We start from the raw sequence: 18,300 nt of genomic DNA, 5'->3' as shown, positions 1-18,300 counted from the left end.
ATTGTTCTGTTTGTCTGTAAATCTGTAAACACATCACCCTCATTAAAAGCTATATTAAAGAGTGGTACTAACCAAGAATAACCAGAATAATTGGGTATGAAGTGGCCTAATAATCCTAAAAATCAGTTTTGCCAGTGTCATGAATTCTTATTCAGTGTTTTTTTATTGAAATTGTTACATTAAAAGCGAAGTGCAAGTGTAACTTATTGACCCGAGTCTGTGTGTCTCTCCTCAGACAAAGCTGGGAAAAAGCCCTCCCTCACTGCCTCTTAGATTACTTGCTTTGTTTCACTCAATTCCTGGATGCCTATGGGATCATGATTATGTTATTTGATCCCACAGACTCTTAATAACCGAGCCAAGATTGCCTAGTGTTAATGTTTGACAAAAGCTCAGTCTACACAAATAGATAAAAAGGATTGTTCTGAGGGATTTATTGGTTTCTGACTTTGGGAAAGTGAGACAAACAGTCAAATTCCTCGAAACTAATGTATCTCTAATGACTCTTTTGATAACTAGAGTAATCACTAACAGAATATTTTTTTCATTTCCATTGCTGTAATAGCTTGGAGCCCCCCTTAGGAGCCCCACCTCCCACTTTGAAAACATCTGAACTATAACGTCAGGCAATTCTGTTAAATGTGTATTCAATTCCACATCAAGCTGTGGATTATCATTCATTATAGTAACACCTCTGCATGCATAAGCGAGACAATAAACTTTAACAGCCAGGTTGTAATCCACATGCAGGTTGAATGAAAGGTAACCTGAGTGTGCCTCACCATCATTCCCCATGGAAGACAAGATCTTCTCTCTTTCCTCCCAGGGCAAGGCACTAAGTGTGGGCATGTCGTCAGGGAACACTGCCCGATTACGGCCAAGAGCCACAGCTGCACGACGACATACATGCTTGATGCGTGGACCACGGACTGAGGTCTCTGACGAGTCACTCTCTTGACCCTGAAAATGATATTAGAAAATCATGTTCACTAATAACAAATACACAGTCATGAACCAGCACAAATGCACAATACACACAAACACCTGACATTTTAGGACGTTGCTTGTGTCCTTAGCAGTTTAATTTCATTCGTTGTGAATGTTTCACAAAGCCAAATAAAACTCTTATCTCTGGACAACGTCCAATAATGATGACGTAGCAGAGTGGGAAGGACAGGTACTGTCAATACCAGAGGTTAGATCGAGGCTACGAGGAGCTCAGCTGGGACAGGGAATGTTTCTGTGCATGTAAAGTGCGAAATGTGCAATGACTAAAAATGTTATCTTTAAATGAACTGTAGGAGAACAGGGAAGTTTATTCTGTTACAATACTTTCAAAAGCACAGTCAGTGCTGCTTTCTGCATAATGCATGAGGTTAACAGAATTCCCCTTGAGCAACACCCTCTGTGGGACTTTCCTATTATCAAGTTTCACTTTGAGTACAAACACAGACTGCTATTTATAGCATATATGCTAATATTCATAGCATCATGTCAAAGTCACTTGCTTGTGGCTACATGATGAGAATGGGAGAAACAGGCGCTTTTTGTCGAGGAGACACAAAAACTGTAAAGGAAAAGACGTGAAAGGAAAAACTGACCTGGACCTTGGTCTGGTCTGCAGGCTTCAGCTTGCTCTTCTTGATCTCGAAGAGCTGGTCTTTGGCCTTCTTCAGTAGTCCAACAACCCGCTTGTCGGTCACAGGCTGGTTCTCTGCATGTGCCAACACTGTTCCAAGAGAGGAGACGGGGAGCTGTTGTCTGCCCGGCTGCCCTGGAAGGCTTGCTGTCTGCTGGTTAGGAGCACTTTGTTTCTCTTTCTCCTTTTCCCCATCCTCGACCTCTGCTCCTTTTTCGGAGGGTCTGCCTTTCTTAGATAGACGCCCTTTGGCGATGGACATGGGAACAGTGGAATGAAGCCCACGCACCTCTGAAGAAGCAGTGTCAGAAACCACGTCAACTGACGTTGATTTTTTTCTCACTGGAACCTTTTTTGGAGCAAGAGATAAAAGAGGATCTTCTTGGTCCCTCCCATCCACAGTAAACAGACTGGAAGGTTCATCCGGGGAGCCATCTGGTGTAGAAACGTTACTTCTTTTCTCCAAATCCTTTCTCCCTTCTCTCTTGTTCTCCTTCTCCTTCTCTTTCTCTCGATTTTTCTCAGAATCCCTTTCTTTATCCTTTGGAGCAGGTTCCTGGGGCGCTGACAAGCTTTTTTCTTTGCCTCCTTTCCCAGCTCCTCGTCCTGTGTCCGGGGCACTGGAAGGAAAGAGAGGGAAAAGCGGGGAAGAAGAGGATGATGTATTTGACAAAGGAGGTGGGTTTCCAACAGCACCTCTCCTGCTATCAGGTGTCCCTTGTGTGGCCATACTCAGGGATATGTTGGAGAAGGTGCTGAAAGAAGCAGGAGTTAAGGCACTAGTGGCTAGTGAACTTGCAGAAACCCCTGGCAAAGAACTGGGGTTACTGCTGGAGACAGAGCCTGTCAACACAGACATGTCAGAGGAGCCTTTCCCCCCAGACATCTGGCCTCCTATTTGGCTGCTGCGTCTGGTCATTGAGTGGGAAGGAGATCGTGGATGCGGTTTCCCACGTGGTGTTGCTGGTCGCCTCCTGCGTCGTGAAGTTCTGCTTGAGCTAGAGGATGTCTGGTGTGGGGAAAGAGAGCCGGGGCTGCTTCCAGAAGATGACTGCAGGGTGACAGACTCAAATATCCGAGAGTGGGCCTCGCTGGGTGTAAAGCGTGGAGCGCGAAGCAACGGGCTGCGCTTTTGGAGTGGTGCATCAAAACGGGATGAAGAGGGATGTTGGTGGTGGGTGTGTGTGTGAAGGGGGGCAAAAAGACGAGTCCCTGTTCCTGCTGCGCTGCCCGGTGCAGGGAACGGAACTGGAGCAGCTCCCCCTCCTCCACTAACACCTTGGGGCAACAGTCCCACATCTTGAGCTGTGAGAGGCGGTGGACGGAAGTTGTCAAATATGGGCTTGCGGATGAGGCCCTCCTTGGCGTATTTAGCTGAGGAAAAGTACTGATGCTCAGGGTGGGACAGGGACGTCCAGCGGAAGGTGGGCTCTCTCAGAATTGAGCGGCTCCGTTTGTCTGACAGGCTGGACAGCACTGACGGTCCAGACAGGAATGGGTGAGACATCCACGGTGACTGTGAGTGGTGTTCACTGATAGCAGCCGTATTGGAGGAAGCTGACTGGGGAGGTTGTGGAGGGGTGAGGAGAGGGGGAGGTGGAGGTGAAGAAGAGGACGAGGCTGTGGATGAAGCTTGCTGGGAATTTACAAGTGTAGAAGACGATAAAAGCACTCCTGTTGGTGGGCTGATGATAGGCTTTTTAGCCCCAGTGGTTAGAGTCTCTCTCACCCTCTGGCTCTGACTTCCCCGGGCAACCCCCTGCCCTCTCCGGCCTCGTCGACTCCTCTCTGCTAACACGTGCTCTGGCTCTGGCTCGGAGGGAGGAGAGGGAGGCCGTGAGCTGTGTAAAAGATTGGCCTCCCTCTCTCCTTGCGAGGATGGAGAGTGATCCTCTGGCTCCGACAAAGCCTGTGTGGCCTCAGAAACCTGGGAGTCACATGATGAGTCATCCAAGCTTGGGCTGCTGGATCTGGAAGACTCTGCAGAGGAGAGGTGGGAGGAATTCTGCGACATAGCACTTGAGCCGCAAGATGCCGCGCTACTGCTAAATCGCCCGTTGGTGGCGTTGTTGGTGTTATTGTTGAGCAGGCTGGCAGCTGTTGACTGGACGCTGGGGGTAGGGGCAGGAGGAGGAGGAGGCGGGAGGGTGTCAATTGGAGCAGTGGTGCCTGTGCTGGTAACAGCAGGTGTTGTGGAGACCAGTACAGGAGATGGGGAAGAAGAGGTGGTGGACGTGGGTTGGGCAGATGTGGAGACAGACGTGGGGGTCGTTTCTAACCGTGCCATCTTCATATGTGGTGGCGGGGTTCCAAAGCTGCCCTCATCTTCAATGAAGCGCTTTGGGGTTTTGATGATGCGAAGGGACACAGTGCTGACCACAGGCATGATGAACTGCCTGATGTTCTTCAGCGGGGTCTTCCTGATGCCAGCTTCAATGGTACCTGCTCCACTACCTCCAATGGCTACAGCTTCTTTCTCCAGCCGCTTCTGCGCTCCTTTCTTAGCGCGCTGCAGCAGCTGTTTAGCGATGGTTGCATCAGTGCGTTTAGAAGAGGGGACTATTCGGACAGGCTTTCTATGGCGAGGGCTTTTCCTGAGGCCCACTGTTTTGCCTGGCTTGGAGGGAGATGGGGAGGCAGGTGGATTGGAAGAGTCCTGGTCCTCGACGCCATCCGCATTCCTCAGCATGGCCTGCTGAGGAGTGTGTGGTTCTGTGCCTCTATCTGCCCCTCGCGCCCTAAAGACCTTAGGTTTCCCTTCCCCACATTCAATGGAGGTAGACAGCTGTGCAGCAGCAGCAGCAGCAGCAGCAGCAGCAGCAGCAGCTGCTGCCTCAGCTTTGAGACGCTCAGCTGAGGGCGGACGACCACGTCTGCGTCGGGGTACACCCGGCAAAGTCTTGAGCCGTGACTTAAAAGGGGCGAGTTTAGTTGCTCTCAGCCTCTTCAGGTTGGTAACTTTGGATTCACCTCGCCCACCTTTGGGAAGCTTTGCCTCAGTGTCATGTGGCTGAGCAGAGCCCAGTGGCGTCCTCTTGGTGCCCTTTCTGTCCTTGTCCTCCTCTGTATCCATGCCCAGCTCAGATCCAGCCTGCCTACTGTCCTCCCCTGCTGCATGGCTGCCTGTACTCCAAGCTTTCTTGCTACTTGAAGACGGGGGTCGACCTCTTCTCCTTTCCCCTGTGCCAGGCGGCCTCCCAGGCAGCCTTTTCACCTTTTCAGCTGGCCTTTCAGGGCCCTCAGGTTTTGCTTGTGTGGGGGTGGGAAGGGAGGATGGGGAAGGTAGACCTGCAGCAGCTTTCTGGGCAGTCAGGGCCCGTGGGGGACGGCCTCTGGGTTTCTTCTCTGGTATGGGCAGGCCTGCTGATAAAATCAGAGCACACAACAGAGGACATTTAATTAGCATAAAAGCATTACATACAGACAGCCTGTACAGGCATAGGCATTGCAACACAGTAGTAAGGTCACGGGCAGACGAGTTGGACGTGAGTAAATAACTTTACCTGAAGACGTTGTTGAAGGGCTCTGTATTCTTTTCTGCTCAGCAACCGTTCCAAATCCTCCAAATGCTTCTTCCTATAAATAAGAAATAAAAAAAAAAAGGTAAAATTTACAGCATCCATTCTGGTACGTTATTGTCAGTTGATCTAGATGTGCAAACACTTAGTCATTTTTGATGACTCAGATGAAGACCAACGCTTCAAGGCTATAATGATGTCCTCGATCTCACTTTCGCCTGCTGGCTTACTCTGGTTCTATCGTGTTTCTCTGTTTTTTGGGATGCCTGCCGTTGGAGAGTGCTCAAACCACAACAGACAGTTTGAATTGCAAACAACCAAGTCTTGCTGGTGACTAACACATTGCACAGCCTTCCTGCTTCCTGAGGGAACAGTAAAATACTAAGGTGGTTGGTCATACATAGACAGCTTGAAAAGACAGCCAGGGCTAAGAGACACAAAAGAAGAAGAGGCCTATATTCTATAACCATGTGAGCAGCCCTGAGCAGCTTACCTCCTTTCTAGTAGCGAGGTTTAAAGTGTGGCATACAGAGGGATGGGCATGTTGCTAGGTAAATGTAAAGGGTTTAACTTATCCATATATGTACAGATACATTCAGACTGCAGGTCCGTGTGACTCACATCTGATTTTGTCTGACCAGGGTGAGCAGCACACATGGAATCTGATCTTTCATATCTTTCATTTTCATACGTGGTCATAGTCAAATCAGAATAAATGTGATTTTCTTTTTTTTTTTCCATTGGCAGCCTTGTAAAACTCATGGACAATCGAGCAAACAGGAACTCTGTAATGCCAAACATATGCGTGTGTGTGTGAGAGAGACAATGTGGAAAAATCTGTTCCCGTTGTCAGTCTATACAACCCGTCTCTTACACACCTCAGGGAGATGGGTCACCTTAACTGAGTCATGAGAGTCTTGCGGAGAGGCGCTGACAGATGTAAATGTAGTCCTGAAATTTTAAATGAAATCTGTCAACTTCACTCAATCACTGACTTCACTAGCCCCCATGTTTACGCCCATACAGCATGCTGCGCCTTTGTTTTGAGCGTCAGCTCAGGACTGTGACCAGTTCACACTGGTATCTTATATTAAAAAACATAAGCGTGAACAGCCAAAGCAAAAAAAGAATAATTGAGCACTGAGGCTTTCAGTGTGATAATAGCCACAGACTCATCACCCATTTGTCAGACACTGGCTCTTGTGTGAGAACTTAACCTGGCAGATTAAAGTAAATAAGTAAGTAAATATATTGAGAGTTGCACTTGTATTAAACGTGTTATTCTTGTATTGCAACTCAATTTCAATGGTGGTGCTTCACGAAATGACACGCGCTAAATGGAATATCAATCCTTGCTCTTGTGCCTCGGTTAACGGAGAAATAACCAGGAGACAATTAACATCTTCAGTATCCTCTGTGTGTGCCAGCACTTCTTCCAATCAGTGTGTGTGTTTAAGAGTGGAGGTGAGTATGTCATTTCATCATGTTTATTTATAGCAGCGTGTGGGGATGCAGTTGAGGTCTCGTTGGCCCAGTTTGTAGAGCAGCTGCTATCCAAGTGTAGTCCACACAAGTGTGTGCATATGACTACATGCAAGCTGATTTGCAGCAGCTACCAGTTACACACACCACAGTGTGAATCACTGATACCTAAATGTGTCTGAAATACACACACACACATCTAAATAGTAAATATAAAAACACTAATATGTGCTACAAAACTGTCTCTCATCTGTTCTACATATCAACAAACAGCAATACCGACAGTCAATACTGCTGTTTATTCTGGCAGGCGATGCTAGTCTGAGCATCCTCCGCTCTCCTCACTTTCAGTCTCTCTCCTCACACTAATACCAGCATCCTCTCCACTCTGAGCAAGCTGCTGCTGCTGCTGCTGCTGCTCAGAGTGGAGGGGATGCAGAGCCGAAGGGGGCGGAGTACCAACGGACGCCTCTGACTCGCTGTGATAGTGCGAGTAGCAGTCAATGACATCACACACAGCACGCTCTTCTAGAGAGGCAAGCGCACAGAGCTGACTGCACAGGTCCATGTACGCGCAACGCTCACGCGCCTCCTGATTCTGTCAACCACACGTACACACATTTAGAGGGTCACACACACACACACACACACACACACACACACACACACACACCTTGCGCGTGAACCGCACAGCAAGATGTAAACAAGCAGAACATAGGAGTGAATATGCGGGGGAGGGGAGCACAGGCAAGCAAACAGGAGTGAGGAAAGGAGGAGGGCTGTGGGAGGAGGGTGAATAGGAGAGGAGAAAAGAGACAAGGAAGCGTCTTGACCACATGCACCATCAACAACAGAGGGAGCGTAGTCGTCACTTGGGAGCACTGAGGATGAAAGGGGTTTGGGAATTTAACATGCTCATACAGAAGCTTACCAAATCCCAATCTAAACAGGCCTCCCACACGCGACAAGGCTCCCACTTTCCTCCCCCCTTCTGTTCTCTGCCATACTCTACCGTGAGCAAGCTGCTGCTGCTTCAAATACACAGTCAGTCACTCACTCACTCATTGCTGCTGCTGCTGCTGCTGCTGCTTCCCGCCCACTGGCTCCCGTGCACAGTGCAGCAGCGTGTGAAACACAAGGCTCGCCATGAGCTCAGTAGTAGGGCAGGCGCAGGGAGGTAACTTCAAGATGTAAACAAACACTGTAGTAGACTAGCAAGGTAAAGTTCACGTGCCTGCCTATTAGGGCTGGTAACATTCCCCAGAAATTGAATTCGAATATTAGTCTTAAAAAATGGTCAGAATATCGAATATATTCGAATATTCTTAATTAATTAATTAATTATTCCCCCCCCCCCCGCGGAGAATAGGACTTGTAACAGTATTGTAACAGTACCCCGTTATATCCAACAGAGGGCGTTGCACTGCCAAATGTCAAGAAAAACGACCAGTGGTAGTCAAACGCTGATTTATTTTCGGTCTTCAAACTAAATCCAAGCGTCATGTTCAACATGTTACATTTAGTGTAACTTCAGTGCAATTTATGCAAAACTGTACTGCTCATCGGGATCACTGGTGTGTAGCCTGCTCTTCATTGAGGTGGGGAGCGGGATGGGGTGCTTCCTTGTTGTGTCACGTGACTGCAGATAGCTAGCCTACAGGTCAGTAAGGGACGCACCATGGGACACAACGGAGGAGAATCAATGCGCGCGCTGCCCTGAGCAAATAGTAAATATTCGAATATTCATTTTTACGTTCGAATATACATATTTTTATCATATTCGAATAATATTCGAAATTCGAATATTAGTTTACCAGTCCTACTGCCTATGACCTGAGGTACTCGTTTGTCCTTTTAATTTCATCTCTATAGCTGGAGAGTGTTTTTCCCCCCCCCCCATCATCTTTGCTGGCTTTCACGATTAATTCATTCATCTTGTGTGAACTTTTATCACAACAGTCACTTCTAGTGCTTGTAACCTGATAATCCCCAATGACCGCACTGACCAGCTGCTAGGCTTGGGCCCAAAATGTTCAAACCGGTTTGAATAATAGTAAATTGTACCACTAGGAGTCGCACATACTCCCAAACACAGTATGTGCGACTCCTTGTGGTACAATTCAATATTATCAAGAGCCATGAATGAAATTGTAGTTGAAAGTTTTCATGAGCCGAGTTGACATAGTGGCCAAACCGTGCAATGACATCTGTTAGTGTGACGCACACTGGCCAATACGTTTTTTTAAAAAGTTTCCACTGTCAAAGAAGTCGCATTACAACCCTCTGCGTAATCAGAAGTTCAAGTTAGCAGAGGGCTGAACCGGGAAGTTAGCGACTCAGCTGCGGGAAGTCTCTAGTGCGTTTGTTCTTGCAGAAGATCCAGATGAATTTATGCCTGGAAATCAAAAATTTTTGACACTCAGGAGCTTCCATAAAAACAGAGCCCTGTCTCTGAGTTTTCCACAACACATTCTCGTAAATGTTTCATAATAAAAGCTTTGTTATGTGGGTTTCTGTCCACTGAAACGCTACAGGGCTTTTCATTTGAAATGTTGACTGAAAGTGTTGAGTGACCGACTGAACTTTCTCTGAAATTCAGTCAAAGAGAGGACAAGAAAAGCTTATTGCTGAAAATCAAGACTGCATTTTCTTTAAGATCTCCTAAGATTCACTAAGGTCTGCCAGATGACTATATACTGAGTGATGACGCATGTTAGCTCTGAGCTGCTAACTGCTAACTCTGCAAGTAACCCAACTCATACAGAGACTTTCGATGGCTAACAAGCAGCACAACAGAGCTACCTCTCAGACTCAGGTAATGTAACTGGGCATATAAATAGATCAATTTGTGTGTTTTGTTTTTTATTCTCTTTTAATACATGCTTGTGGATGTACATGCTGGTCTGTTGAATGTAGCACAAGAGTGAATGCTGCCAACGTCTTCTACATTGAACTGTTGAGTTCAGCTATTGATATGGTAATTTGGTTGTAGTTATTGATTTCATTATTAAAAGTAAATTATATGAACATTCATATATTATTAATGGGCTATATTTATCGACATTTAGGGTGGTGCATAGAATATAAATAAAGTTATTATGTATATTACATCCAAAATTGATTGATTGTGAAATTTCATGTCCCTTTAAATCACCTCATTTCCCGACATCTGTCACTCTAACCATGAAAACCTGAACAGTTTTACCTCCTACTTGTCTATCACATCTCTTTTAACTGATCAATGCCTAAATGACTTGATACAGAAGAATAAAAGACAGACAAATGGAAGTTGATATGATTCACTGGGGAAAAGAAATTGTCACTTGCACTGAAGGGACTGTCCCTGAACGCTATGGGACGGATGTGAATTTGGTTTGAGGTGTACGTCTCTCATTTTGACGGCGCTTTTGCAAACTGAGTAAGCCAATGGGACTTTTCCTTCCTTTCAAGGCAACATTTAAAAGAAATCAAACTGGTTGCAGACGATGGCCTGCAGATTAAGATCCTCGGCAGGGTACGAACCAGGCTTTGAAAAGTTACTTCTTGCTTAACAAGTGGCTTTCTGAAACACTTTTCATTTTTAATTAGTGAGTTGATTATAAAATCCCAACTAAGATTAATGAAGATTAATTCTAACCACCTATATTAGTCCTCATTAGTGAGAGTTTGAGCACACAGCCATCGCCTGCAGGTACTCAAAGCTGCAATGAATTACAACTCATAACTTTGCTGAATCGAGGGAGTATTATTAACGGAAGTAGACAAACAGAAATAAAAAACTCTTATCGTGATCAGTCAACCATGTCCCCTACATATGATCTTGATACGCAACTCATTTGCAATAACTATTTATATTTGCTGGCAATATTAAGGAAGTAGCAGGCTGCTCACATAGCGCAAAGTAAATAGTAATAGTATGTAGGTTGGGAAGTGGATGGGTGTGCAAAGGCAGGACCTCATCTCATCTCTCAAAGTAGTTAATATCTGTAAAATTTGACAATCTCTCTATGAACTTAACTATACTATACTGGGGGCGGTCGGTGGCGTAGTGGGTTAAGCGGCCGCCTCGTGTGTAAGAGGCTATAGTCCTCGCTGCAGCCGGCCCCGGTTCGAATCCCGCATCGGACGGCCATTTGCTGCGTGTCATTCCCCCTCTCTCTGCCCCCTGCTTCCTGTCTATCTTCAGCTGTCCTATCATTAAAGGCATAAAAGGCCAAAAAATATACTTTAAAAAAAACTATACTATACTGAACTTTTTAAGTTTTAGTTTTCAGCTGCATTACCACAATGGATAGGGAAGTGAACCTCAACACTTATCATTACATAATATGTACGTTTTATGATCTACTTTCTATTTATAGTCAGCACCATGGAAACCAAACAACAACATCACTGTACCAGCTTTCTGAGAAGAACCAACACATGTCCACTTTTATTCAAAGTTTATAAATGTTGATAATAAAACATTGTATGGTGTGGTTGGGCTGGTGCTGTCAACATTTGGTAGTTTCACAATAAAAGCCAAATCATTTCTTAACTTTAAAACATACAATGACCCTTTAAAATAATATTAAAATAGTATTAAGTACACCTGAGATGTAGTAAATGGATTTAACCAAAAAATTGTATAGTCCTCTCCGGGAGCAGTTTGACAATACACGACACTGACGAGAGAGTTACCAGAGTTGCAGCAAGTAAAACGACCACTGCCCCCGAGACTTTATCAAACACACTAACCATTATTTGTACAATCATTACCAACAAACTCAGCAGTTGCTAGTTTGTTAGTTGTATTCAAACGTGTACTCGAAAACTCATGAACACCTCAAACGTAATACTTCTCATAGACTGAAGTTGCTGTGGTGCTGCAAGAGGTATCACAATGATGTATCACAATACACTGAACTATATTGACTCATATCCGTAAACCAATGTTTCTGGCAATGATGTGACAACTATGTATGTGGCTGTTCACTATGTTCATACTCCTCGTGTTCACACTGGGAGAAATCAAAGTGATTTGTCAGTGTGCAAGTCTTTCTCGGGGCGTTGTGACAAATGTTTTGAGCTGGATTGAACCAGACACTACAGTTATGAGACAAGTGCCTAACCCACACCTAAACTGCCCAACAGCCCTACATTTTGACAAGAAATGCAAAGTAATCGAGTAACTGTGACCTGGCAATAGGTGCAAAAACACATGCATTAAAAACTGAGTTTAAAGTCACTTTAAGGCAGGAAAACATCCACACATGTGAACAGGAGGGAATTAAAGACAGGGATGTGACTCAGACTGAGTGGTGGGTTGTCAATTCAATGTGTGTTTTCAGGTTAAGATCCCAACGGTCAGATGGATGCCAGACAACACCTCTTAAGAAGTCCATCCTTCTTACTAGCATTGAAACTTTCATTTTCGCTACACATTCCAGGAAGCTTTCCTCTTGGATTTACTGTACAGAGGCGATGCCTCATCCCTTCCTGGAATGTAAATTGGTGATGAGCTCATATTCCTACACATGACGCCTCTGATGACACATCTCTTCAAAGAGGCCACAGAGGAATTCATAAAAAAAGCTCCAACTAATACTATTAACCACACAAAACGACCAATGTCTGGTCTTAGTCACTGATGGTTTCCTCCACATACCACTGTGTCGTGACCTTTGTCAGCCCCGGGCAAAAGGTGCACATTTGTTGTTTCAAGTGTCCCGACACTAAGTGCAACTGTCTCACATTTGCTCGACAGCACGCAAACCAAAACAAACACTCTCTGGAGCACCGTCTTCCTACACCTCGCACGTAAGGAGACGAAGACAGTCGGTAGACAAAGACAAACAGACTGATTGGCACGTGCGCCTGGTGTCTCTCTCGCACACGCGCACACACACACACACACACACACACACACACACACACACATGCATTAACACACACACATGCATTAACACTCACACAGGCTGGCAGGCACCCACGGACACACCCCCCCTCCTACCCACCCAAGCAGGCAGCGTGAATTGAAGTTATAATCAAAATAAAGACAAAGAAGACACGCCCACTCCTGAGTGCAATAAGGGACATAAAGTCTGAGGGACACCTCTACCCCTACCACTACACACACAAACACACACACACACACACACACTCACACACACACAAACACACACACACACACACACAAAGAGTAAGAAAGACGACACAATTGCCGCCTTTCTCCCAGTCAGGCAACTCCAAAAGCATTCTGCTGTAGCAGAATAAAGCCATGGATGGGAGGGTCTGTGACTAATTCTCCTCCCAGCGTTGTCCCGTAGGGAGGAGGGGGGTCACCCCGCACCCTTTGATATCCCTGCCTGTGCTCTTTCAGCCGCCCGCACTTTGTGAGAGCTGGAATAAAAGCAGACACAAAGCTTCCTGCTCCAATCCACACGCTGTCTCGGGGATGGGTAAGCGGGTGGGTGGATGTGGGAGGGGGGGGTCTTCCATTTAAATAGGCCAAACACCTGCTGGACTGAAGCCCCTTCCGCTCAAACACACTATTTTTTCTCAAAGCAGTGAGGCAAAGAGACATTTGGGTTGATACATCTATTCAGCTGCAGGTTTTCTATGAATGATTAAACATTGATAATAATATGTGCGAGGAAAGGATGCAGCAGAAGGCGACATATAATGGACCAAGAACAAACAAAAAAAAAAAAGAAAGAGAGAAAATTATGCAAAGTCTGATTAGTTGGACAGTGAAGTTGGGGCTGTGGCGGTGATAAGGTCATGCATTTATAACAAAAAAGTCAACATGGACTGCACCAAAACAAGCAACGGCAATTTGGCCGGATCAGGAAAATGAATTCCCTGCACACACACAAAAGCTAACAAATGCCTTCATTTGGACAGCAACAGCCAACAAGCACCCTTTTGAGCCACCCCAATAGGCTTAGTAATCCATTCCAAAGTGGCAGCTGTCAGAAGAAAAGTTGCTCTGCCTCTCAGACGGGGTTGTGTGTGTGTATGTGTGTGTGTGTGTGTGTGTCTGAAGTGGATTTGGGTCTTTCTGCCTGGATGGAGGAAGGAGGGGTGGCCAAGTGTCCGGCTGGCGCTCTGTTCAGGGGTCGCCCTGTGAGCTCAGCAGGCTGCGGTGAGCCTGAACAATCCTGCCCTGGTCTGGCCAGACAGGCACTACACAGCTTCTCAATGAAATCACCATGCTGTGTCTGCAACATCCATAGGTTTCAGGTTCCATGGGGATTTAATGGTCCAATCTGTCTGCACACATCCCAAAGACTGCTATACACTCATTCAGTGGAGTAGCAGAAGGCGGGACTCTGGATTACATAAAAAAAAAAAAAAAGCTCTTTGCCTTTAAAGGATGATGTTTCACATAAAATTAATGTTTCTACAAAATATCATAAAGCTGTGATGTAAAGCGTGAAAGATCTTTATATGAATCAAGTTGCACTGGGATTTTATGGTCCAGTCTCTCTCTACATACACGTCCAAACACTGTTATACTCTCATTTATTGCCAGGCTTACAAAGTAGGGGTGGGAGGGACTCAAAAAAGCTTTAAAAATCTGAACACAAAACTGATATTTGTGCTTCTCCAGAACCCTATAAAGCATTAATAGAAAGTATAAATATGCTTTAAAAAAAAAAATCAATGAAATAACCATGCTGCGTCTGTACTCCAGACATCCAAAATACTCTTACAGTCTGAATTCAGGAGTAAAAGGTCAGAGATACTTCTTGTTAGTTAAAAAGTGATTTGCTAACCAATATGTATTTCATATAAAAATCAACATTTCTACAAAACATCATAAAGCTGGGATGTAAAGCATATGAATCAAGCTGCACTGGGATTTAATGGTCCAGTGTCTCTCTACATACGCATAAACAAACAATGTTATACCCTCATCCATTACCAGTCATAGAAATTCAGGGACTCAAAACAGCTATTTAACACAAAACTGGTGTTTACGCTCCTCCGGAACATCACAAATCGTTGATAGAAAGTGCAGATATACTTAAAAATCAATGAAATAACCATGCTGTGTTTGTGCTTTTCATATAAGCACAAACACAGCCAGTCCAATCAGTCAGCACACATCCAAAATACTGCCATACTATGAGTCTTCAGGAGTAAAGGGTCAGAGCGATGGAGGGATAACATACAGCTGTGATGTAAAGCTTAAATGATGTCCATTTGAATCAAGTTGCACTGGGATCTTAAGGTCCAATCTCTCTCTCTACGTACACAAACTAGGGGTGGCATCACAAAGCACTAACAGAAAGTACAAATATACTTTAAAGTCAATGAAATAAACATACTGTGCCTTTGCCTGCTTTACAATCAATCCAGGAGTAAAAGGGTCAAAGGGACTCCTGTTTCCTTAAGAGGTGTTATTTACTCACTAATGTGACATTTCATATAAAATATCAATAAATATTTTTGCAATAATCTGCAAAGTCTGGCTGCTTATGCTCCAATAGGGGCTATCATAACCACCAAAACACGACTCAACATTTTAATTTATTTATTTTTTTATTAAAATCAGGTTTCAGCATGCAAGTATGCATGCAAATACTTTATGTGCTTCAACCAAATAAGCGTCGGACTGGGAGCACTGGAGCTGGTGGTAAACATCCCCACACACACACACACACAGTGGAGTGTACTCCCACTGCAATGAACGCATGCTGCTCATCATGAAGAAGGAAGATGGTAGTTCGCTAAGGCGAACACACCCCCACATCACACGGTCCGTCAAGAAGGGGCTCGTTGTTATTGTAGCCAGCCCTTGCATGCGCACTGTCACTAGCACAGTCACATTTCTGTGATAAAACGTCAAATCCAACACCGATGTCCCCTTTATTAGCACTTTAGCACCTAAGAGAGTGTCAGACCTCCTCCGGCGTGCATTATAAACCCGATATTAAATTGATACTAGCTACGTACTGGCTGTGTAGAGAAGGGGAAAACATGTCCACCTCCCATTTTCCTATGCATCAGCAATAGCCCCGATGGCTAGCGTGGCGTAGTGCGTAGCATGGTAGCTGTCCTAGCTTAACACTAAAACAGCAATTATTTAGTTTCGTGCATGAGCTCCGACAACTTTAGCCACGGTGCTTTAATCCGCTACGTTAGCGATGTAGCCGGGCAGCTGGAGGTAAACACGGCGATGCTGCTCCCACCCGAGCAGCAAAACCCGCAACTTTAAAACAGCGCTCTACGACAAGGGAGTAGTTTTAAGATGTAGACAGCTAGCCTGCGAGCTAACCAATCAGCTAACGTGATGTTAGCCAAGCCTCGCTGGGGAAAGGTTGACACCTCACAGCCCAAACACAGCCAGCCCTTCGCCCGTGTGTGCTCCAGGATAATTAGCTGGCAAAGATTAACGAATAAAAACGTTAAAAGCGAGTAAAGTGAGTGATTAAAACAGCCTTTCTCTCTCTCTCTCTCTGTGAGACGTTCACGTTAGCTAGTTAGGGGAAAAACCACAACTGTGTTACTCTGCTTCAACTTGACATGTCTTGTTTTCAAACATATTAAACCGTACACGCTTATATCTTTGAAGGTCCCGTGCTGTTACACACCACCGAGTAAAAACGCTTTAAAAGCACACACACTCGTTTAACACTCGTTTAATGTTAAAGCTAATACGGGACCATAACTTTTAACTGTGTGTGTTGATGATGTGCATGAAGGCATCACGTCCCAGCCTTGAAGGCTCCCTCACGTCGAGCTAATGTCAAGCAGCAGCAGCAGCTAAAGCTGGTTGTAACCGCTTAGTTACACGATACATGTAAACATATATGTGTGTGTGCAAGCTGTGTGTTGTAATTAACAAAAAATAAATAAATAAAAAGATAACAGCAGCGTGTTTCTCCATAGTGTTTTGGTGCTAGCACACTAACGTTAGCACCAGTATCATCCTAACTGTGTTGGATGTAGCCTGTCCTCACACACACACACACACACACACACACACACACACACACACACACACACACACACACCGAGGAGGTGAAGAAAACTTTCTTTCCAGTTTTGAGACCATAAATCTGACGTGTGCTCCTGTCGTGTTGACGTTATAACGCGTTACTAAGACAGAGTTTAAAGGCCACGCCGACCACAACTCAAAGTTAACCGAGCATCCCTGTGTAAATGACAAGTTTTGCTCTCAACAGCCACATTTAAAACGTTGGGAAAAGATGGTCAACGTCTGGGCAACGGAGTAACCGTTAGCTCCTCAGCTGTGAATCTAGGCAACGGCTCTCCAACGGCTGTCTAACCGATGCTCCCGGAGGTCTAACGCCGGGCTGCCCCTGTCCTGTCCTGGGCTTGTGTTGTTGCTTACCTCCCCGCTGCTCGAGTCACTCGATTCCCCCAAAACATCCCGAAATTTCTGCAGGTTGCTCCCGATAACCGAAGAGACCTGTAGTGCAGCATCAAACCCGGGTCCGAGCCCAGCTGCGTTGGGGTGGGCTCCCGAGACATTACGCAGAGAGGCAGTAACCCTGATTCGGCCCGCTCTCCTCCCGGTACCGGAGTTGCTGCTCCCTCCGGGCCGAGCGGGGAACCGCCACCGACAGCTGTGCGCCATTTTACACTCTCTGCCTGTCTGCCCTGCGATCAGAGATACCTCGGTGGGCGGAACCCTAACCCAGCACTCCACATAAACAACCTCTACCACAGCGCTCCGCTCTCACTGGCCGAGCATCGTTATGCATGTTGCGGGGCGGGATTGAAGAAACCTCGACAATGCATTTTCTCAGCGGCCCTATCCAGGCTCTGCATGGCTGAATCCAAATCAGGTTCAGGGGCTTTGCCCGGGAAAGGAGCCTAGCACTTGAATCACAAGGAAGGACAAGACTTACTTGCACTCTGGCTCCTTGAACTTAAAGAAGCATTTCTTATAGAAACCTAAAAAAACAAAAAAACAAAACAAATGTTGTAACAGTTACCTGTATTTTTGTAGTAACTCTGTGCACCACAGGGAAGAATATTGCATTGATGCCCCCCACTCCCAACATCACCATCCTTATATTAACCACTTTTTTTTTTTACAAGAGAAATTGGCTTTAAAAGAAAAACTGCACCCAAGCTGAAATAAATCTGCTGAAAAAAAGGGCCATCAAGCTAAAGCACCTGCAAGCTCTCCAGGTGGCAGGTCCCCCAGCTTCACTGATCCAGGTGAGATCCCTCACAAAGTCCTTCAAGGAGGCAAAGAAAAGTATTTAAAATGAACAAATATGCATACACAACATATCTGTCTTTCTGAGTAGATATCCTACAAGAGTGGGATGTGACCACATTTTCATAGTGCATGCACTTGTTTGGGGAATATGCACACACACACACACACAGACACACTCGTTTGAATTATTTTACTTGCATGTGATTATGTAACTGTGTTAAAATAACAGTTCTACTATAATTTTCATGCTTCGTTGACTTGTAATAAGGTCAATGGTTCCTCTGTAATTCCCACCTGGCACTTCTGACTTTAGGTTCTAGGTGAGGCAAAGTCTATTACACTTTATGTCTCTAAAAGTCACACACCACCAACTATTTCACTGACTTTGGTGGAGAAAATGTTTCCCGATGGACAGAAAGTGGTTTTTAGTTAACTCAGTCCCCGCTGCCTGGACTGGGAGCTCATAAAGCAGGTAG

The 18,300-nt window shown here is 45.4% G+C and overlaps 1 protein-coding gene across 7 annotated transcripts in view; it reads right to left on the bottom strand.

The window, feature by feature from the left end:
* The window catches only part of kmt2a (lysine (K)-specific methyltransferase 2A), a 41,856-nt gene extending 23,929 nt beyond the window's left edge, over nucleotides 1-17,927 (bottom strand). For 2 of the 7 annotated variants that reach the window (XM_019264118.2, XM_019264116.2), the window contains exons 1-4: nucleotides 16,985-17,927; nucleotides 5,143-5,215; nucleotides 1,602-5,002; nucleotides 783-960 (exon numbers count right to left, since the gene is read on the bottom strand). In XM_019264118.2, the coding sequence (XP_019119663.1) occupies nucleotides 783-960; nucleotides 1,602-5,002; nucleotides 5,143-5,215; nucleotides 16,985-17,230 (3,898 nt within the window). In that variant the 5' untranslated portion in view covers nucleotides 17,231-17,927. The remainder of the gene's footprint in view (nucleotides 1-782; nucleotides 961-1,601; nucleotides 5,003-5,142; nucleotides 5,216-16,984) is intronic. The other 5 variants (XM_027280932.1, XM_019264120.2, XM_019264114.2 and 2 more) reach the window with 5 other exon arrangements.
* Between the last annotated feature and the right edge of the window lie 373 nt (nucleotides 17,928-18,300).

Source organism: Larimichthys crocea, chromosome VII (genome assembly GCF_000972845.2).
Source record: "Larimichthys crocea isolate SSNF chromosome VII, L_crocea_2.0, whole genome shotgun sequence".
Taxonomy (NCBI): Eukaryota; Metazoa; Chordata; class Actinopteri; family Sciaenidae; genus Larimichthys; species Larimichthys crocea.
The sequence above is the reverse complement of the archived record's forward strand: the minus strand, read 5'-3'. Positions and strand labels throughout refer to the sequence as shown.